Genomic DNA, 15,478 nt, shown 5'->3' with positions numbered 1-15,478 from the left:
CGGGCACCCACGAGCTCCTCGCAGCCTCCAGCCAGGCTGCGCCACCCAGGTTCCAATCATCAGTGCCTGGACCCGGCCAGCACAAAGCGTTTTCTACCCAGCCTTGCAAAGCTGCCCTCTGAAGTCTCCCAATTACAGCAGGTAAATCAAAGCTCCGCTTTGCAAATCTGTTGGGCAGTTCAGCTGCGAATCAAACCACAGGCTTCCTAATCGGGAGATATACGGAGCGAGAGGCAGACTGAGAGGAGGAGTGCTAATGAGCCAAGCGCCTCATTAAGTAAAGAAACACAAATAGCAGCATGTGAAGACAGAACAGAGGGGGATAAGGAGTCAGAAATCATTTAACGGGGATGTGAAGGGAGGAGGAAGCCAGCCCAGGCCAGCACGCTACCTCATCCCCCATGTGGGGCTGGAACTCGAACTTGAGCGGAGGGCAGAAGACCTGGTTGCACATGTCCATGATGGTGTGCTTGTCGCTCCGCGCGTCCAGGTTGTCCACGGCGTTCTCGATGATGTCCAGGCCCTCGTGGCGCGAGGTTTCCAGGTTGTACTCGGCAGACAGGTACGTCCGGAAGGTCCGAGCGAGGCTGGCGTGGAATCCCAGATCACAGCACTGAGGAACACCGGGGAAGGCTCTGGTCATACAAACGATCCCACCCTCCTTCTGGAGGGTCACACGTATGTAAGACATCCAAAAAGCCACGGCACGTCCCAGAGAAACAGCAGCCCTGTCATACCGGGCTGTACTGAACCGCACAAAGGCAGGCGGTCGGCCACGCGAGACGGCACTGCAAGACGTGCCCTGCGGTACGTGCAGATCCTTTTATCCTCGCCAGGAACCGCTGCCTCTCTCACAACAGAGCAACTTCTCATGCATAACTGATCATTCTCATGTTCACCTTGGGGAAAACGATAAAACTCTGAGCTAATTGCTGCCAAAATACTGCACGTTAGACAAAAGCCTGTTTTTAAACTCTCTTCTCAACGTAATTGAGTTTGGCATGTTACGTACAGCTACAGCACAGGCATTTGCTGCTATGAACGCTTGATCACGGCTGAGCAAAACGCAACTCTCAGCAACCCCAGCCTGTCCGGAGCGGCGCCCTGGCACAGCACAAACCCGCGGGGAGCGGGGACGGGCACCCCGGTGCCACCCAGCGCTCGGAGACGTTGTTTGCGGGGAAAGGCAAGAGAGAGGACGTGGGAAGCGGCAGGAGCGCGGTGAACACGGGGGCTGCCTCCGGAACAGGGGCACTTCTGGTTCGAGGACGGAGGAGAGGGCGGGAGCTCCTAGAGAGGGTGTGAAGTTGGGTAATTCTGGCTGTAGCCTGTGAGGTGTTCGGTAACCCTGCGTCCCCAGCACAGCCGGCGCTGCCTGGGGCACAGCCGGTCACTGCGGGCAGTGGCACTGACACACAGTTCATGCCTTGACCTGCGGAGATACACCGGGTGCAGGAGGGCTGTGGGGCACAGGGACACCCCCGTGGGACAGGGACACCCCATGAGAAACACCTCTCACAGCGTGCAGCGCCACACCGACCAGCGCCGGCAAACTGCTCTCACCACATGAACGCCAGCCCAGGACAGCCTGTGCCAGGGAAGCTGAGATGCTTTGCTGCCGTGAGCCTGAAGAGCGAGCAGAAGTCCTCGCCTCACCAAACCCGCCCAGCGCGGGGTCAGTGGCTTCAGCCCCAGCAGAACCGGCGCCAGGAGCACCAGCGCAGCACAGAAACCTCCAGAAAAGAGCAGGAAAACTGCCAGCATATTCTTGTTGACCCAAAACGAGAGCAGATTTCCACAGCGGCAGAACGCCTGCTGGGAGCTGGTGTGTCAGAGGAGCCTCGTCCGGCTCTCCAGCACCCACCGGCATCGCTGAACCGACACACAAAGGCGTAAAAGTGATTCTGCATCCAAACATCAGTACTGATAAACCTAAAGTGAAACACTAAAACTCAGCTGGTGCTACAAGCAGCTCCAACCAAAGACGTCGTCCTGTGCTTTCTGCCGATGCGAAGCGACAGCCCTCAGCTCGGCTCAAGTCACACAGTCGTGTTTGGTTCAGTCTGTGCGAAAAGCAGCAGTAAAACCACGCCGGGCCGGCTCCTGCTCACAGACACACGAGCACAGCCCGCCCGCCCCATCCAGCCTTCAAACACAGAGAAACCGCACGTGCGATAATGAGGATTTTTGCAGGAACTATCAAACGGTCGTAATCCACCACTTATCCTGCTTCTATTTAGCCTCTAATCTTATTACTGGAAAATATGGGCAGTTAAGGACTGGTATAGCTCTGCCTTCACAAATCAGCAAGCCCCACATAAAACAAGGAATCAGGGCAAATTTCTATTCCCTGCTTGAGGCGAAACCTGGTTCCCTCCCACGGGACAGCTTTAGTGTGAACGCCTGTGCGAGCGCTCGGGGGATGCACAGAGGAACCCACGGGTCGGGAGTTGGCCCCACAGCTGCCCCGGCCCCACGGCCGTGCGGGTGCACCCCCTGCCCGCAGGCAGCCCAGGGTGGAGCGGGGTGCGGGCAGGTTGGGGTGCGGGCAGGTTCAGGGTGCAGGCAGGGTGGGGGTGCAGGCAGGGTGGGGGTGCAGGCAGGGTGGGGTGCGGGCAGGGTGGGGTGCGGGCAGGGTGGGGTGCGGGCAGGGCAGGTTGTGGTGTGAGCAGGTTCAGGGTGCAGGCAGGCTGGGGGTGCAGGCAGGCTGGGGGTGCAGGCTGGCTGGGGGTGCAGGTAGGGCAGTTTGGGGGCCCAGCCCCCTGTGCCGACGCCGGGGCAGGATCTGCTCTCCCACCACAACCCAGCGACCGCAGTTCTGCGCCAGGAACGCGGGACTGTGCCCGTTTCCCATCACACCTCCCAGTTCCTCGCTGTCGTTCTCCCACCCCCTTGGAAACTGGTGCTATAAAAAGAATTGCAGCAGGAGAAAATCGCCGCCGCTGCTCAAGGCTGGGAGTTCCCGAGGTGTAGAGGACAGCGGCTGAACGGCACAGAATCCGAGGAACTGGGGCTCAGGGTATTGCCAGATGCTCTGGAGAAAAAAAATCCCCGTGCAAGCTCCCCTTGACGCTGACGCCAACCTCGTGCTGAAGCCAGGGGGTGTTTGCAATGCCCAGAGCTCGGCTGCTACCGAGAACAGGGCAGGCACTGCGCTCACAGCTGCGGCCCTTGAAGCTGCTGGTGATCAGCACCGTGCCCAGCACCGTGCCGGCTGCTCCACAGCCCGGTGCCCAGAGAACAGAGCGGGCCTGACGGGAATTCCCAGAGCAACGCACAAAGGGGAGGGGAAAAGACAGAAAGACAGAAAGACAGAAAGACAGAAAGACAGAAAGACAGAAAGACAGAAAGACAGAAAGACAGAAAGACAGAAAGACAGAAAGACAGAAAGACAGAAAGACAGAAAGACAGAAAGACAGAAAGACAGAAAGACAGAAAGACAGAAAGACAGAAAGACAGAAAGACAGAAAGACAGAAAGACAGAAAGACAGAAAGACAGAAAGACAGAAAGACAGAAAGACAGAAAGACAGAAAGACAGAAAGACAGAAAGACAGAAAGACAGAAAGACAGAAAGACAGAAAGACAGAAAGCACTTCAAACTCCTGCTCCCAGCTCCAGAACAAATGGCATTTTCTCACCCCTCTCATCCCTTTGATGGAAAATAAATTAGAACCACAAATAACAGCCTTAGTCCGTCTGCAGTGTCTTTCATCTGGAGAGCTCAAAGCTCTCTGCATTAATTCATTCAGCCTGGTAATGCTGCTGTAAGGGGTGGAAATATTACAGCGTCCAACTGGAGAAGCAAACGGGCAGCCCGGAGCTCGAGCAAAACCCGAGCACCGCAGCCAGCGCCCCCGTCAGCTGGCGGAGCAGGTCAGAGCAGCCCGATCCCGGCCCCGCACAGCACCCAGCGCCAGCTGGAAACACACGCTTCTCACGCTCTGCTCGGTTCTCTTCTATCCTCATTTCTTTCTTTGCTCTTCCTCTAAAGACACTATGCATTTATACCTGTATTTTCTACCTGTATTTTCCAGCCTCTACGCTCCTGCCACTGCTGCACAACCTGGAGCTTTAGTGAGCTTCACTGTGAGCCGAGTCGAGCCAGCTGCAGATTTTTGACGTAACAATTTTGGCTGCTGCTTCTGCTTCTTAACTTGACTGAGCAGCACTTGACCATGTGAAAAATGGCACTGCCATCCGCCAAGTTTTCTACGGACTGAACAATCTGGCAGTAATGCACAATACTAAATCCCTGGGAATTCTCCTCCTTTCCTTGCTTGTTTGTCTGCGACAGGGCACACGCACCAATCCCTCCAGAAGCAAGCTGCTGTTTGCAGGGGATGTACCGGGGGCCGAACAAGTTCTGGTGGATCGGTACGCACTGACACCGCTGCGCTTCACTGCGCTCGATCCAGCAATGTCTTCCATGTGACCGCTTCAGAACATTCTGCAGCCATTTCACACTGAAATCCGGAGGGATGGATAAGCAGCTTTATCTCCACTTCACATATGTGGCCAAAGAGATTAACTTGGTCACACAGTTAATAACAGAAATGAGAGACGAACCCAGGCGTTCTAACAGAACACATGGTTCTTTGAGGGAAGAGGCACAACGGCGTACTTTAAACCCAGGTCTAATTTGATCCGTCTCTGTATTCTTCTCTCTTTGTAAAGGACAAAACAAGAAGGCCGCTGGAGACGGAGGGAGGGACGGACACGCTCGGCGCCACTTCACGGCTCCTCTGATCGAGTTTGCCATTTCTCATTAAAACCGCAGCCCGGGGAGGACTCTCCGCCCTCCCCAGAGCAGCTGGGACCTTCTTCCTCGCCAGAGCGGGAGATTAGCACGATGGCTTTGTGACAAAGTCACTGCTCCGCGGTGCCGCCGAGGGCACGGGAAGCGCCACGGCTGTCCCTAACAGATGACACCGAGCCGCCTGGGATTTGGGGGAAACGCTGCTAAATTGGCTGCTCCAGTGTCCTGATGGTTCAGATTCGCCTACAAATCAAACACCCGCACACGGCAATTTGTGCTTGATGTGCGGGGTGTGCAGAGCCCCCAGCGCTCCCCCAGCGCGGGCATCGCTCACCGGCCCCGGGAGCCGCGGGGTCTGCACCGCCGCGACCCCTGGGCACCGCTGGGGCCCGGCCGGGGGCCGAACCCATCCCAGGGCCCCACCGGGAGCCGAACCCACCCCAGGGCCCCACCGGGAGCTGAACCCACCCCAGGGCCCCACCGGGAGCTGAACCCACCCCAGGGCCCCACCGGGAGCTGAACCCACCCCAGGATCCGGCCGGGAACATGGGCACAATTCCCCGTCCCTGCTCCAAGCCCAGAGAACTCGCGTCCTGCCGCGTCCGCAGGCCGGGTCTGCAAACAGCGCTGTCCCTGCTGAGCGGCACCGCCTTCTTACCAGTGCTAAACCCACTGAGACTGAAACACTCCCTTTAAAATTACATCAAAAAACACCCGCTTCCACTCTCCTTGCCGCGGCTCACGCGCCCACAGGAGGCCCCAGGCCGTGGCTGCACCAGCGCCGCATCCCCCAGCACCTTCTGCCAAATCCCTCTTGCCAAATATATTGAATTTGTACAAAAGTCCATTCAAATAAACTGCTCTTCCTTGTGGAGCTGTAGAGTCAGGACACCCGTGTGCAGCTCGCACACGCGGTATTTGGTTCCTTTGGTGAACAGAACACATCACCAGCAGAATCAGCCGCGCAGAGCTGAACGTGCTTGAGCCAAAGTCCCCGGAAGGGGCTCCTGAAGCGCGGCAGAAAAGCCATCTGCTGGCTCCAGGAAATAACGTTGGGACGAATAATACAAACAGCCAGAGCTAAAATGGAACTCGGCAGCTCTCCGGGAAATCAAAGTCCTCACAACGCCATGAAAATAAGTCATTCTTGCTAAAAACTAATGAGAGAGAACATACACAACCAAAAGCAGAAACCCCACAGATAAATCAAGGTGTTACCATACCTTGCTGTTCAAGTGTTTCCATAATCAAGTTATTAGTCTCTCAATATGGCTAAATACATCTTAAATAATAAAGAGAACAAAAAGAACATACTGAGAATATTTTAGCGTATCTCAAAATCTTGACTCATCAGGGGTTTTGCATCAGACTTACTTTAATTAAAGCTTAGAAGAATAAATATACGTTAGTAGTTTAGTAAAGGAGATAAATACTCCGGCTCCTTTCTAAATTGTACATTTAGGTAATGACGAAGCCAGACTAACTCGGTACTTAGAGATCAGTTATTTATGTGCTTGTTGGAGCAACTCCAGCAGGAGGAAACCGCACAGCGCAATCCACACCACCGTGAAGACGCCTATTGAAGGAAGAAATGGGAATCTCTCCTCTTGAATCATTTGAAAGCAGTTTGTAGGAGCCGCTGATGCACACACTCCCAGTCCCTGCCGCCGCTGCCCGGTGCGGCGAGCTGTGCGGCACAGCCAGGCGGCGGCTCCACCACACCCAGCGCCCGGGAGCTGGAAACAAACACCTTCCTTTACCACGGACAACGAGCAGTACCTGATCTGCAGAACAGTTTATCTGTTCCCAACGCAGACTGAGGGACGGGCCAGGGGAAGCCCGGCCTCAAGCTCCAAGAGCTGAGGGCCCGGAGGAGCCCCAGCTGCGGGACGCCGCGCCGGTGGGAGCCACGGCAGGTGACGGCTCCACTTGGACGCGAGGGAAAGGACCAGGGCTGCGCGGGCAGAGGCAGGGCCAGCGTGCACCCACACCCCGGCCTGAAAACATTCGAGCCATGTCTGGTTTGTAACTGAAGCACAGTTCAATCCAGAATCCCGTTATGTGCTCAGGAAAGCGTTGGGCTCGGGCTGGTTCATACCCTGCAGTTATAACAAAAAACTGCATCTCTTTTGCCAGACATGGCTCCAAGAAGTTCATATGTAGCATAAATACGAATCAATGACTTTGTTGTGCGATCGTGTGGCCACCTTAAAGCTCCAGAGCAGCTGGCTGAGCGCTGCCCAGGAAGCTGTGGCCACCACGTCCCTGAAGCGATGCCGGCTGGACGGCTCCGAGCAGCTCGAGGCACTGAACGTGTCCTGCCCGGGGCAGAGGGCTGGACGAGATCGTCCTGAACGGTCCCTCCAACCCCAACCCTTCTACGGTTCTGTGACTCCCATGTAACAGCAGCTCCAGCTCTGCTCGCACACACCTGCACCAGCGCGTGTGCAGCTGGGGGAAAACACCACAAGGGAAAATACATCCAAATGTACAGCACATTTTCAGGCCCCAGTCAAAGCTATTTTAAAGCCCCAGCAAATGCCCCTTCATCACCAGCACCTGAGAGCGCACTTCAGGACCAAACGTGCTCGGGATGTAGCTGTGCAGGGTACGGGGAGGCAGCACTTACGTCGATGAGGTCGGACACGTCGTGGATGTAGTATTTACTGACGGCGGCGTTGGTGGCGGCCAGGTTCAGCAGGTAGTCGTTCCGGGCTTTAGTACACTTCAGCTTGTTTTCAGAGTATTTGGCTTGTCTCTGAAAAAGCAAAATGGAGCGTCAGAGTACAAACAGGATGCTCCTTTCACAGCTTCCCTTCCGCAGGGCCCCGCAGCGCCCTGCAGCCTGGGCGTGACACGATAATTAACACAACTTGGTACTGGGTATGGAAACAGGCACCCTTGCCAGGATGGAGACCGCATCTGAACAGCCCGGTTCCGCCAGCCAAGGCGCAGCGAGCGCGCCCCCAGCACAGCTGCTCTGCCTGCATCTCTGCAGTCGTGGCGCTTTTGGCATCAATCAAAACTACAGGGCCAAATTCTCCTCCCCAGTATGCTGACAAACATTTGGACTTGCTCCAGATTCGTGCAGCTGTATCGAAGTGGAACCTGGCCCAGAGGCCCAAGATACAAAATCTAGAATAGGACCCAGAATTCAAAACTCTGCAGGGAAGCGGATGCGCTCAGATCTGGGGCGCTGGCTCAGGCAGATTGCTGGTCTAAAGGTTTAACCCTCAAAGCAGCGTGCTGCCAGACAGCGTCCCAGCGCTGGGACGCGCGAGCAGAGCCGTCCCGGCTGGGAAAGCTATGGCTTTTTCTCCAAAATTAACAGAAAAGTTACAGTTTTGGAGATGCTGCGACTGTTGAAGCCAGAATGGAGTGAAGTGTTTTGACTAGCAAAGCCAACTGAATGCTGCACTTCACTCCCAGGCAGTCTGCAGAGGAAGAATCGCAATTATTTTATAGAGCTGACGCTTGCCTTGCCTGCCACGCAGCCCGGGCGGAAGGAACCCTGGGGCAGCCGCCAGGAGCACAGCCCAGCCCCGCAGCGCCCGGTGTGCGGGCAGGGGCCGTGGCCGTGCCGGGGCAGACGCCGGTGTGCGGGCAGGGGCCGTGGCCGTGCCGGGGCAGACGCCGGTGTGCGGGCAGCGGCCGTGGCCGTGCCGGGGCAGACGCCGGTGCGGGGCCTCCTCAGCGTCTGGCGCAGCCTGGGCTCCCAGCTCCCGCGTCCTTCCCTCTCACCCACCTTCTCCTTCATCTTCTCAATCTTCTTGACGGAGCTGCGCCGCTGGGGCCGGTCCTCGTGCCGCAGCAGGTTCACGCTGATGTCCCCTGACTTGTTGAACTGTTTCTCTTCCTGCTTCTCCGCCTCCTTCAGCTTGCTCTCCGCGCTGATGCTCTCCGCGTGGTACATGTGGTAGGTCTTCATCACCTGGGGAGACGGGAGCTGCTGAGCTGCCTGCCCCACGGCCACACGAGAAGGTGACAGCCCTGGGCAGCCGGAGCAGCCTCGGCGGTGCCTGGGCGGCCTGCGGCCACCGCAGCGTTAGGGAACAACCAGGTGGGAAGAAAAAGCCCATGAAGTCAAGCCCATCGCTAGCCCTGTTCCCAAACGGCACAGAGCTGGTGCAAGGACCGTCACCCCGCGGTGGGGCCAGGCTGAGGTGTGTGGCACAGAGCGCCCTGCATCCTCCTGCACCGCCACGCAGCGACAGAACTGCCAGTGCTTGCGCCTGGGACGAGGGCTCCATGACAAGAGACTGCGAGGAGCCCAAAGTCAACCTGAAGTCACTTCTGACTCAACCCTTCTGTTCCTACACTCAAACCTGCTAAGCCAACCCAGTAACATAAGCCCTGCTGCACCGTCCTGAGAGCAGATCCCATCTGGAAGGGGAAGGAGCTGCAGTTCCCAAGCAGAAACGGAGTTTGTCTCCGATCAGCATTAAATTCTGTTGTTGCTGGGGTAAGCACAGTCAGTGCCAGGGCGGGCTGCAGCGGCACCGAGTCCTTCACACTCAACATCACCACCAGTGATGCTGATCCACTGCCAGGAAAACTCCTGCAGGCAAAACCTCCACCGCAGCCTCTCCTTGCAGATACAGAAGCCCAGAGGGCACATTGTGATCATTTTAATGGGACTGGCAAGAGGAACACATCTGCTCTCCTCTCTTTATGCCTTCAGTCACGTTGTCCCCTTTTATCATCTCCCCCGGGGACGAGGATGTTCAGTTTCACATCGCCTTGACAAGGCCGGAGATGCCGGCTCCTCGCTGCAGATCGGCTCACGCGAACCGCCCGGGGTGCAGGGCCCGGGGCACAGGAGCCCTCCAGGGCGCAGGAGCCTCGCACGAGCCCTGATGAAGAAAACGCAGAGCTTTGCTCAGCTGCGGCTGTCAGCGGGAGCCAGGAGCGCTGCCCTTGGATGGGGCTGGGCTGAACCATATGATCTCTCCTCCTGCCAAGCGCCAACGTCAGCACAAACGGGTTCCAAGTGCCGCAGCGAAGCACAAATGTGCCACGGCCGGGAGCCGCGGTTCTAGACAACCGCAAGAGCCATAAGCAAAGGCTTGTGCCTTGTTTCTGCGCTCTTTAGTTCAAAACCCTGCCAAATCTAACACCGATTCAAACAGATTTCAGACTGTAGTTCCTGCAGTGCATCACAGGACACACAAAACCATTTCTAGGTTTTTCCTAAGGAGAAAGACAAGTGGATTCGCTGAGCCCTCCTCATCCTCGCTGTCCCCATCTTCTCCTGAAAACCTCACAAGAAAGGGAAAAAGAAAAGCCCTGCACTGGGGTGCAGGGGGCAGGAACGAGAGAGGCACCTCCAGCCCCAGAGAGGCCCCAGCGCAGTGCGGCAGAAAAGCCCAAGGACGACACAGCTGCGCAAAGTGCCTGTTTGCTGTGAAATCTGAAGGTCACCCAGCCTGAAAGACCTCAGCACAGTTAATCGGCTGTCTCTGTTCCCCAAGGCCAGCGCGGTGCAGCCGGAGCTGCAGGACCTGCCAGGCAGAGCTGCACAACACAGCGCGGCCTGGGACCCGCACCGGCTCCCAACAACCCGCACCGGCCCCCACCGACCCGCTGCTCATGGTCTGGGACCCGCACCGGCCCCCACCGACCCGCTGCTCATGGTCTGGGACCCGCACCGGCCCCCACCGACCCGCTGCTCATGGTCTGGGACCCTCACCGGCCCCCACCGACCCGCTGCTCATGGTCTGGGACCCTCACCGGCCCCCACCGACCCGCTGCTCATGGTCTGGGACCCTCACCGGCCCCCACCGACCCGCTGCTCATGGTCTGGGACCCTCACCGGTCCCCACCGACCCGCTGCTCATGGTCTGGGACCCTCACCGGTCCCCACCGACCCGCTGCTCATGGTCTGGGACCCGCACCGGCCCCCACCGACCCGCTGCTCATGGTCTGGGACCCTCACCGGCCCCCACCGACCCGCTGCTCATGGTCTGGGACCCTCACCGGCCCCCACCGACCCGCTCCTCAGGGCCAGAGGAAACATCCCCAAAGGCCCTTTGTCCTCTGTAACTCATCCCTGCTTGAACCTGGAAAGGCAACACAGGAACCAGGTTTAAGACTCCTTGGAAAGTCTCTCTAATAAAGTGCAAAGGACCCACCGTGGCCACGCCAAAATACTTTCCCTGGACTTCAGCACCCGTGCTGCTGAAATGGATTAAACAGCTGGCTGTGCCAACACGCTTGGAAATCCGGGGGATATGTCTGTTTAACATCTGCCTTAATTTTGTCTGGGCAGCACCTGCACCGCAGCAATCGGCCCTTTGATCCGCAGCTCCCTCGCGCCTCTTGGCATCGCGATCGAGCCGCGCTGTCCTTGTCCCTGTCCCACGCCATCGTGTCAGAAAAACTGTCACAGCTGCGTTCCAGGGACCTTTCTGCAAATAACTTAATTAGCTGCACTGGAGGCAGAAAAATATGTTCCAATGTTCATTAGTTATTTAACAACACAAGTTGTGTTTTCCAATATTAATACCAGGTTCTGGATAGAGGCCATTGCTGAAATACCAGCAGAAACGGCACAGCCTGCTGCCTTCAGCTCTTTGTCCCTAACCAGCCCATGAGCAGGGGCAGCAGATCAGCCCGGGGTCCGTGCTCACCCGCCGAGGGTCCCCTCACGCGGGACACCCCGCAGCGCTCCCCACGGACAGGGAGAGCTTCCCACAGCCCCTCCATGTCCTGCTGCACCGCGAGCGACGGCTGCCATTGGTAGTTTTAACCTGGGTAATGCATCTGTAGATATTATTCTAATTAATACAATTAATTTCACAGTTATTAATCCTCTTCAACAACACCTAGTGACCAAGAATCTCACCGGCTCCCATCATGGGACTCTCACGGACGTCTCTGCCAGCCTTCGGCTCCGGCCGCGTTATGGCAAACGGAGCCAAACGTCACACAGCGCATTGTCATGAACCACACAGCAAGCACCAAACGGAGCGCTGGGGTCACTGCTTTTCCCACCCAAACCATGGCCTGACCCTGCAGAGAGGAACGCACGCGGCACAGGACGGGACCTGCGAGAAGGGAGCAGACAGAGAACAGACCCTCCGGCCCGGTACCTGCTGCGGTCCGCGAGCAGGAATCAAGAGAATGAACCCGGCTTAATTCACAGCTACATTTTTTCTCTGCAAAACTGATCACAAGCAACTCCTACTTCAGAACGAAAGTCACCTACTTCCTATTTCATTAAAAGCAGCGTGGTTTGGGGTCTGGTTCTTTCCACGCAGAGTCCACAGGCTGACTTGCATCAGAACAGCAACGAGGCTGCACTAAAATCAATTTAGGGTTTTTGGCTTAAGTTTGAGACAGTGAATGCCTGAGAAGCCTGTGAAGGTTATATCGGTTCCACACGGTGCACAGAATTCCCCTTTGGAAGGCTGGAAAAGCATCCAAGCCAGGGCACAGCAAGCCAAAGCTCCACGTGTTCCAGCCCGAGGTCACGTCCAGCCAGCACCCAGAGGCCACCAGCGCCCGGCAGTGACACCAGTGACACCGAACGGGCCTCGAGGCACCGCGGAGTGCTGAGGACACCGGGGATCCCCCCAGATCACGCCCAGGACATCTCCTAAGGGACGCAGTTATGTGACACCCGCGGGGTAGGACCAGCTCAGCACTCACCGTGTAGAGCTCGTTGGTGACTTTCAGGAGCTCTTCGTGCATCTGGAGGCCAATCTCCTTACTCTGGAAGACAACGAGAAGAGGAGCGGTGACTGTTATGCTCACAAGGTGCATTTCTGAGAGGAAAATACATTTTGGAGGCAAAATCGTATGACCTGCCAGTACTACAGAAAGAAGAAATGAGGTGACAGGCTTCTCCTGACCCGCTGCCGGTCCCCAGCGCTGCCAGGGCACCGGTACGCGGCACCGCAGAACAGGCCGGGGACTGGCGAGCTGGCGGGACGGCAGCAGCGAGTCGCTCTCATCTCCTCCCAAACCAGGCACCAACCGGATCCCAGCAAAGCCAGAGGTGCTGGTTCCCACTGCCCAGCGGGTCCCGGCCCTCCCCAGCAACGGCTTCCGTGTCCACCCCGCAGAGCACAAACCACAGCACGCGGGTGATGCTGCCGCCAGCCGCGTTTTCCGGGCGGCTCCCAGCCCGCAGGGCTCTCCGCTCGCCTCCGGTTCACAACAGGTGGGGGCACAACCGCCGCTGGAGCATCCACGGAGAGCATCCTGCCCGCTCGCACACACAGCCCGGACCCAGCCCGTGCCGCGCTCCGCCGCGGCAGCAGACCTGCTGCGTTTCATGCTACGCGTTGTTATAAAAGAAACAAGCGCGCAGCGTGAGAAATGCCCCGGGGCCCAGAAACCCTATCCAACATCTTTCCTGCTCTGGGAGCTGAAAAGACATCAGACAGCTGCCAATCCACGATCTGGGTTTGTTTTTTCCATTTCTACGCATAACACCCCAAACCCAGATGGCCTCCTCTTCCAAGAGGCCTGCGACAGTGAAGGGTCAAAGTAAACCAGCGATTTGATTCCCTTCCGTTTTCTACAAATCCTTAACAAAATAGAACGTGCGATTCCAAACACGAACACGCGCAGTACAGCAAATCCTCACAGCACTTCAGAACCGCTGCCTTCCTGTTGGAGGTCGCTGTTTGTCCACGGATCACCCAGCGGGGCTGCAGAGACCACGACCAGGAACGCCAGCGCATTTATTTACCCTGCGGGCACATGGTGAATGCAGAAGGACAGACAGCCCGCTCTGCCCTCCGCCCTCGCCCTGCGGATCCCATAGGTAATGCCCTCCCGCGTTTTGGGGACCGTTTCAGGCTAGGACTAGCAGAGCGGCCAGCAGCAGTTTATAGCTTGACTTTGCCTATTTCCAACAGCACCCGCATTGCTGGGCGCGGGCAGGCGGTTGCTGCGTTCTCCACGCCGAGCTGCTCCGCGTTGCGCTGCGTTAACTCCTCTGCGTAACCTGAATTACACAGCAAACATTTGCGGGTGCACAAATCGCTCGGACTCGCGCTCTCCAGTCATACGATCTACCTTGATTTAATAAACTTAAATAAGACACCTGTTGCTGGCCTTGCAATTTCCAGCGCAGATGGATGTTGCAGAACGCAGGTTACCGGCGCTGCCCAGCCCAAGCATTGCAGGTTTGAGCTTCACCTCGACCACAACCCCCCCTCCTGATCTGCTGGCAGCAGCTCATTCTCTCTGCTCTGACCTGAGTGAACCGAAGTCTTTCTCAAAAAGGAGATCTATTACAAAACAGCTGCACCGCAATTATATAATAAAGTTTCCAATTTCACAACCACAAGAGCTCAGCAAGCTCCGGAGAAAGTTCACTGCGAGTGTAAGAGCTCCCGGTGTCTTCCTCCTTCCACTGAAGGCTCCAGCACCCTCAGGAGTGCCCTGGCACCCCGGAGGGCAGCGCCCAGCCCCGAGCGCTGGAGCCGGGCAGGAAGCTGACGACTCAGCTCTGCTGCACGCTCGCTGCCTCCCCTTTTTATAAAGGAAATTGCACGTGTGCGTTTACGGGAGACAACGCCAAAACGTCCTTCCCGTTCCCCGGCACCAGCCGCAAACCCCAAACTCAGCTTCACCGCTTGCTTTGTGCCTCCGCTCCCGCTGCAAACCACAGTCACCCGCAGGGACAGCAGCGGCCCCGGTTCAGCCGGGCTGCTAAGACTCCTGCCGCTGCAGACAGCATAGGGGAAGAGGCAACACAGACTGCTGGCAACAAAAAGTGCCTATTTTAAAGACAAAGGAAAGAACTCCCTTCCAGACAGACAGACACCACTTCTGCATTAAATCTCCACCCAGGGCACTGCGGTGCGGGGCGCAATTAAATTCACTGTCACGGAATGTAATTGAATCTCACGCTGGGGAATAACGCAGCACGGTTGTTTCAGACGCAGCAACGCGCTCTCCAGCGTCATCCGGGCTTGCAGGAAGCAGCAAACGTCTTGCAGCAGGAGGCAAGAGGGGAGACGTGACCCGCTGGGGTTTGTCCCCCGCCAGGGTTTGTCCCTTGCCAGGGCACACACTGAGATGTCCTGGTGACAGACTCGCTCTGACAACAGACCAAGCCAGGTCTCCGCAGTAACGTATCTCCACATCTCCTTTACTGCCTGCCTATTAGCAGCACTAACACACCTCAGTAATCTCCTCCTGCGCCAGGACCGTGACTCACGCTGGGAGCTCGGGGAAAGGTGCCCAGTTTGAGTTTCTCCCTCTCCCGCCCGGGCCGAGGACGCTGGTGCCCCGTGGTTTTACCAAAAGGCCCAGTAATGGTGTCACCTGTGGCAGCGGCGGTTTCCGTACCCACCAGAGGACAAGTGCCCTTTGTCACTGCGGCTATAACCAGCCACTGCCACAGGTAAGGGACACCGTCACTGCGCCGCTTTTTAAAAGCGCGGAGACACCCCCCGTGCCCGCGGGCTCCTCCCTGGGCGCCGCAGCAGCGCAGCCGCAGCCCGTGTCAGTAACCCACGCGCTGGACGCGGCTCTGGGCTCCGGCAAACTCCCGCTGTGCAAACCGGCACGGGCGGGAGGTGACAGCAGCGCCACAACACCCGCCCTGCGCCCCCGTCCGGCCCTCCCACCAACCACCCCCCCGGAGCTGCCGCCCCCGCTGCAGCGCCGGGGCAGACGCTGAACTCTGAGCCATTGCCAGAAGGCAGACACACGGCTGCTTTAACCGCTGGCATAAAACAAGCGAGGGGTTGGATCGCAGC

The 15,478-nt window shown here is 57.5% G+C and overlaps 1 protein-coding gene across 7 annotated transcripts in view; it reads right to left on the bottom strand.

Annotated features, from left to right (window-relative positions):
- SRGAP3 (SLIT-ROBO Rho GTPase activating protein 3) overlaps positions 1-15,478 on the bottom strand; it is a 77,512-nt gene that overhangs the window by 22,032 nt on the left and 40,002 nt on the right. For all 7 annotated transcript variants that reach the window (XR_011740639.1, XR_011740640.1, XM_065845187.2 and 4 more), the window contains exons 4-7: positions 12,408-12,470; positions 8,503-8,688; positions 7,387-7,515; positions 392-613 (exon numbers count right to left, since the gene is read on the bottom strand). Coding sequence is in view for 5 of the 7 variants with exons in the window: in XM_065845187.2 (XP_065701259.1) it covers positions 392-613; positions 7,387-7,515; positions 8,503-8,688; positions 12,408-12,470 (600 nt within the window). In the remaining 2 variants the exon portion in view is untranslated. The remainder of the gene's footprint in view (positions 1-391; positions 614-7,386; positions 7,516-8,502; positions 8,689-12,407; positions 12,471-15,478) is intronic.

This window comes from Patagioenas fasciata, chromosome 10, assembly GCF_037038585.1.
Source record: "Patagioenas fasciata isolate bPatFas1 chromosome 10, bPatFas1.hap1, whole genome shotgun sequence".
In the NCBI taxonomy this organism is placed as follows: domain Eukaryota; kingdom Metazoa; phylum Chordata; class Aves; order Columbiformes; family Columbidae; genus Patagioenas; species Patagioenas fasciata.
The sequence above is the reverse complement of the archived record's forward strand: the minus strand, read 5'-3'. Positions and strand labels throughout refer to the sequence as shown.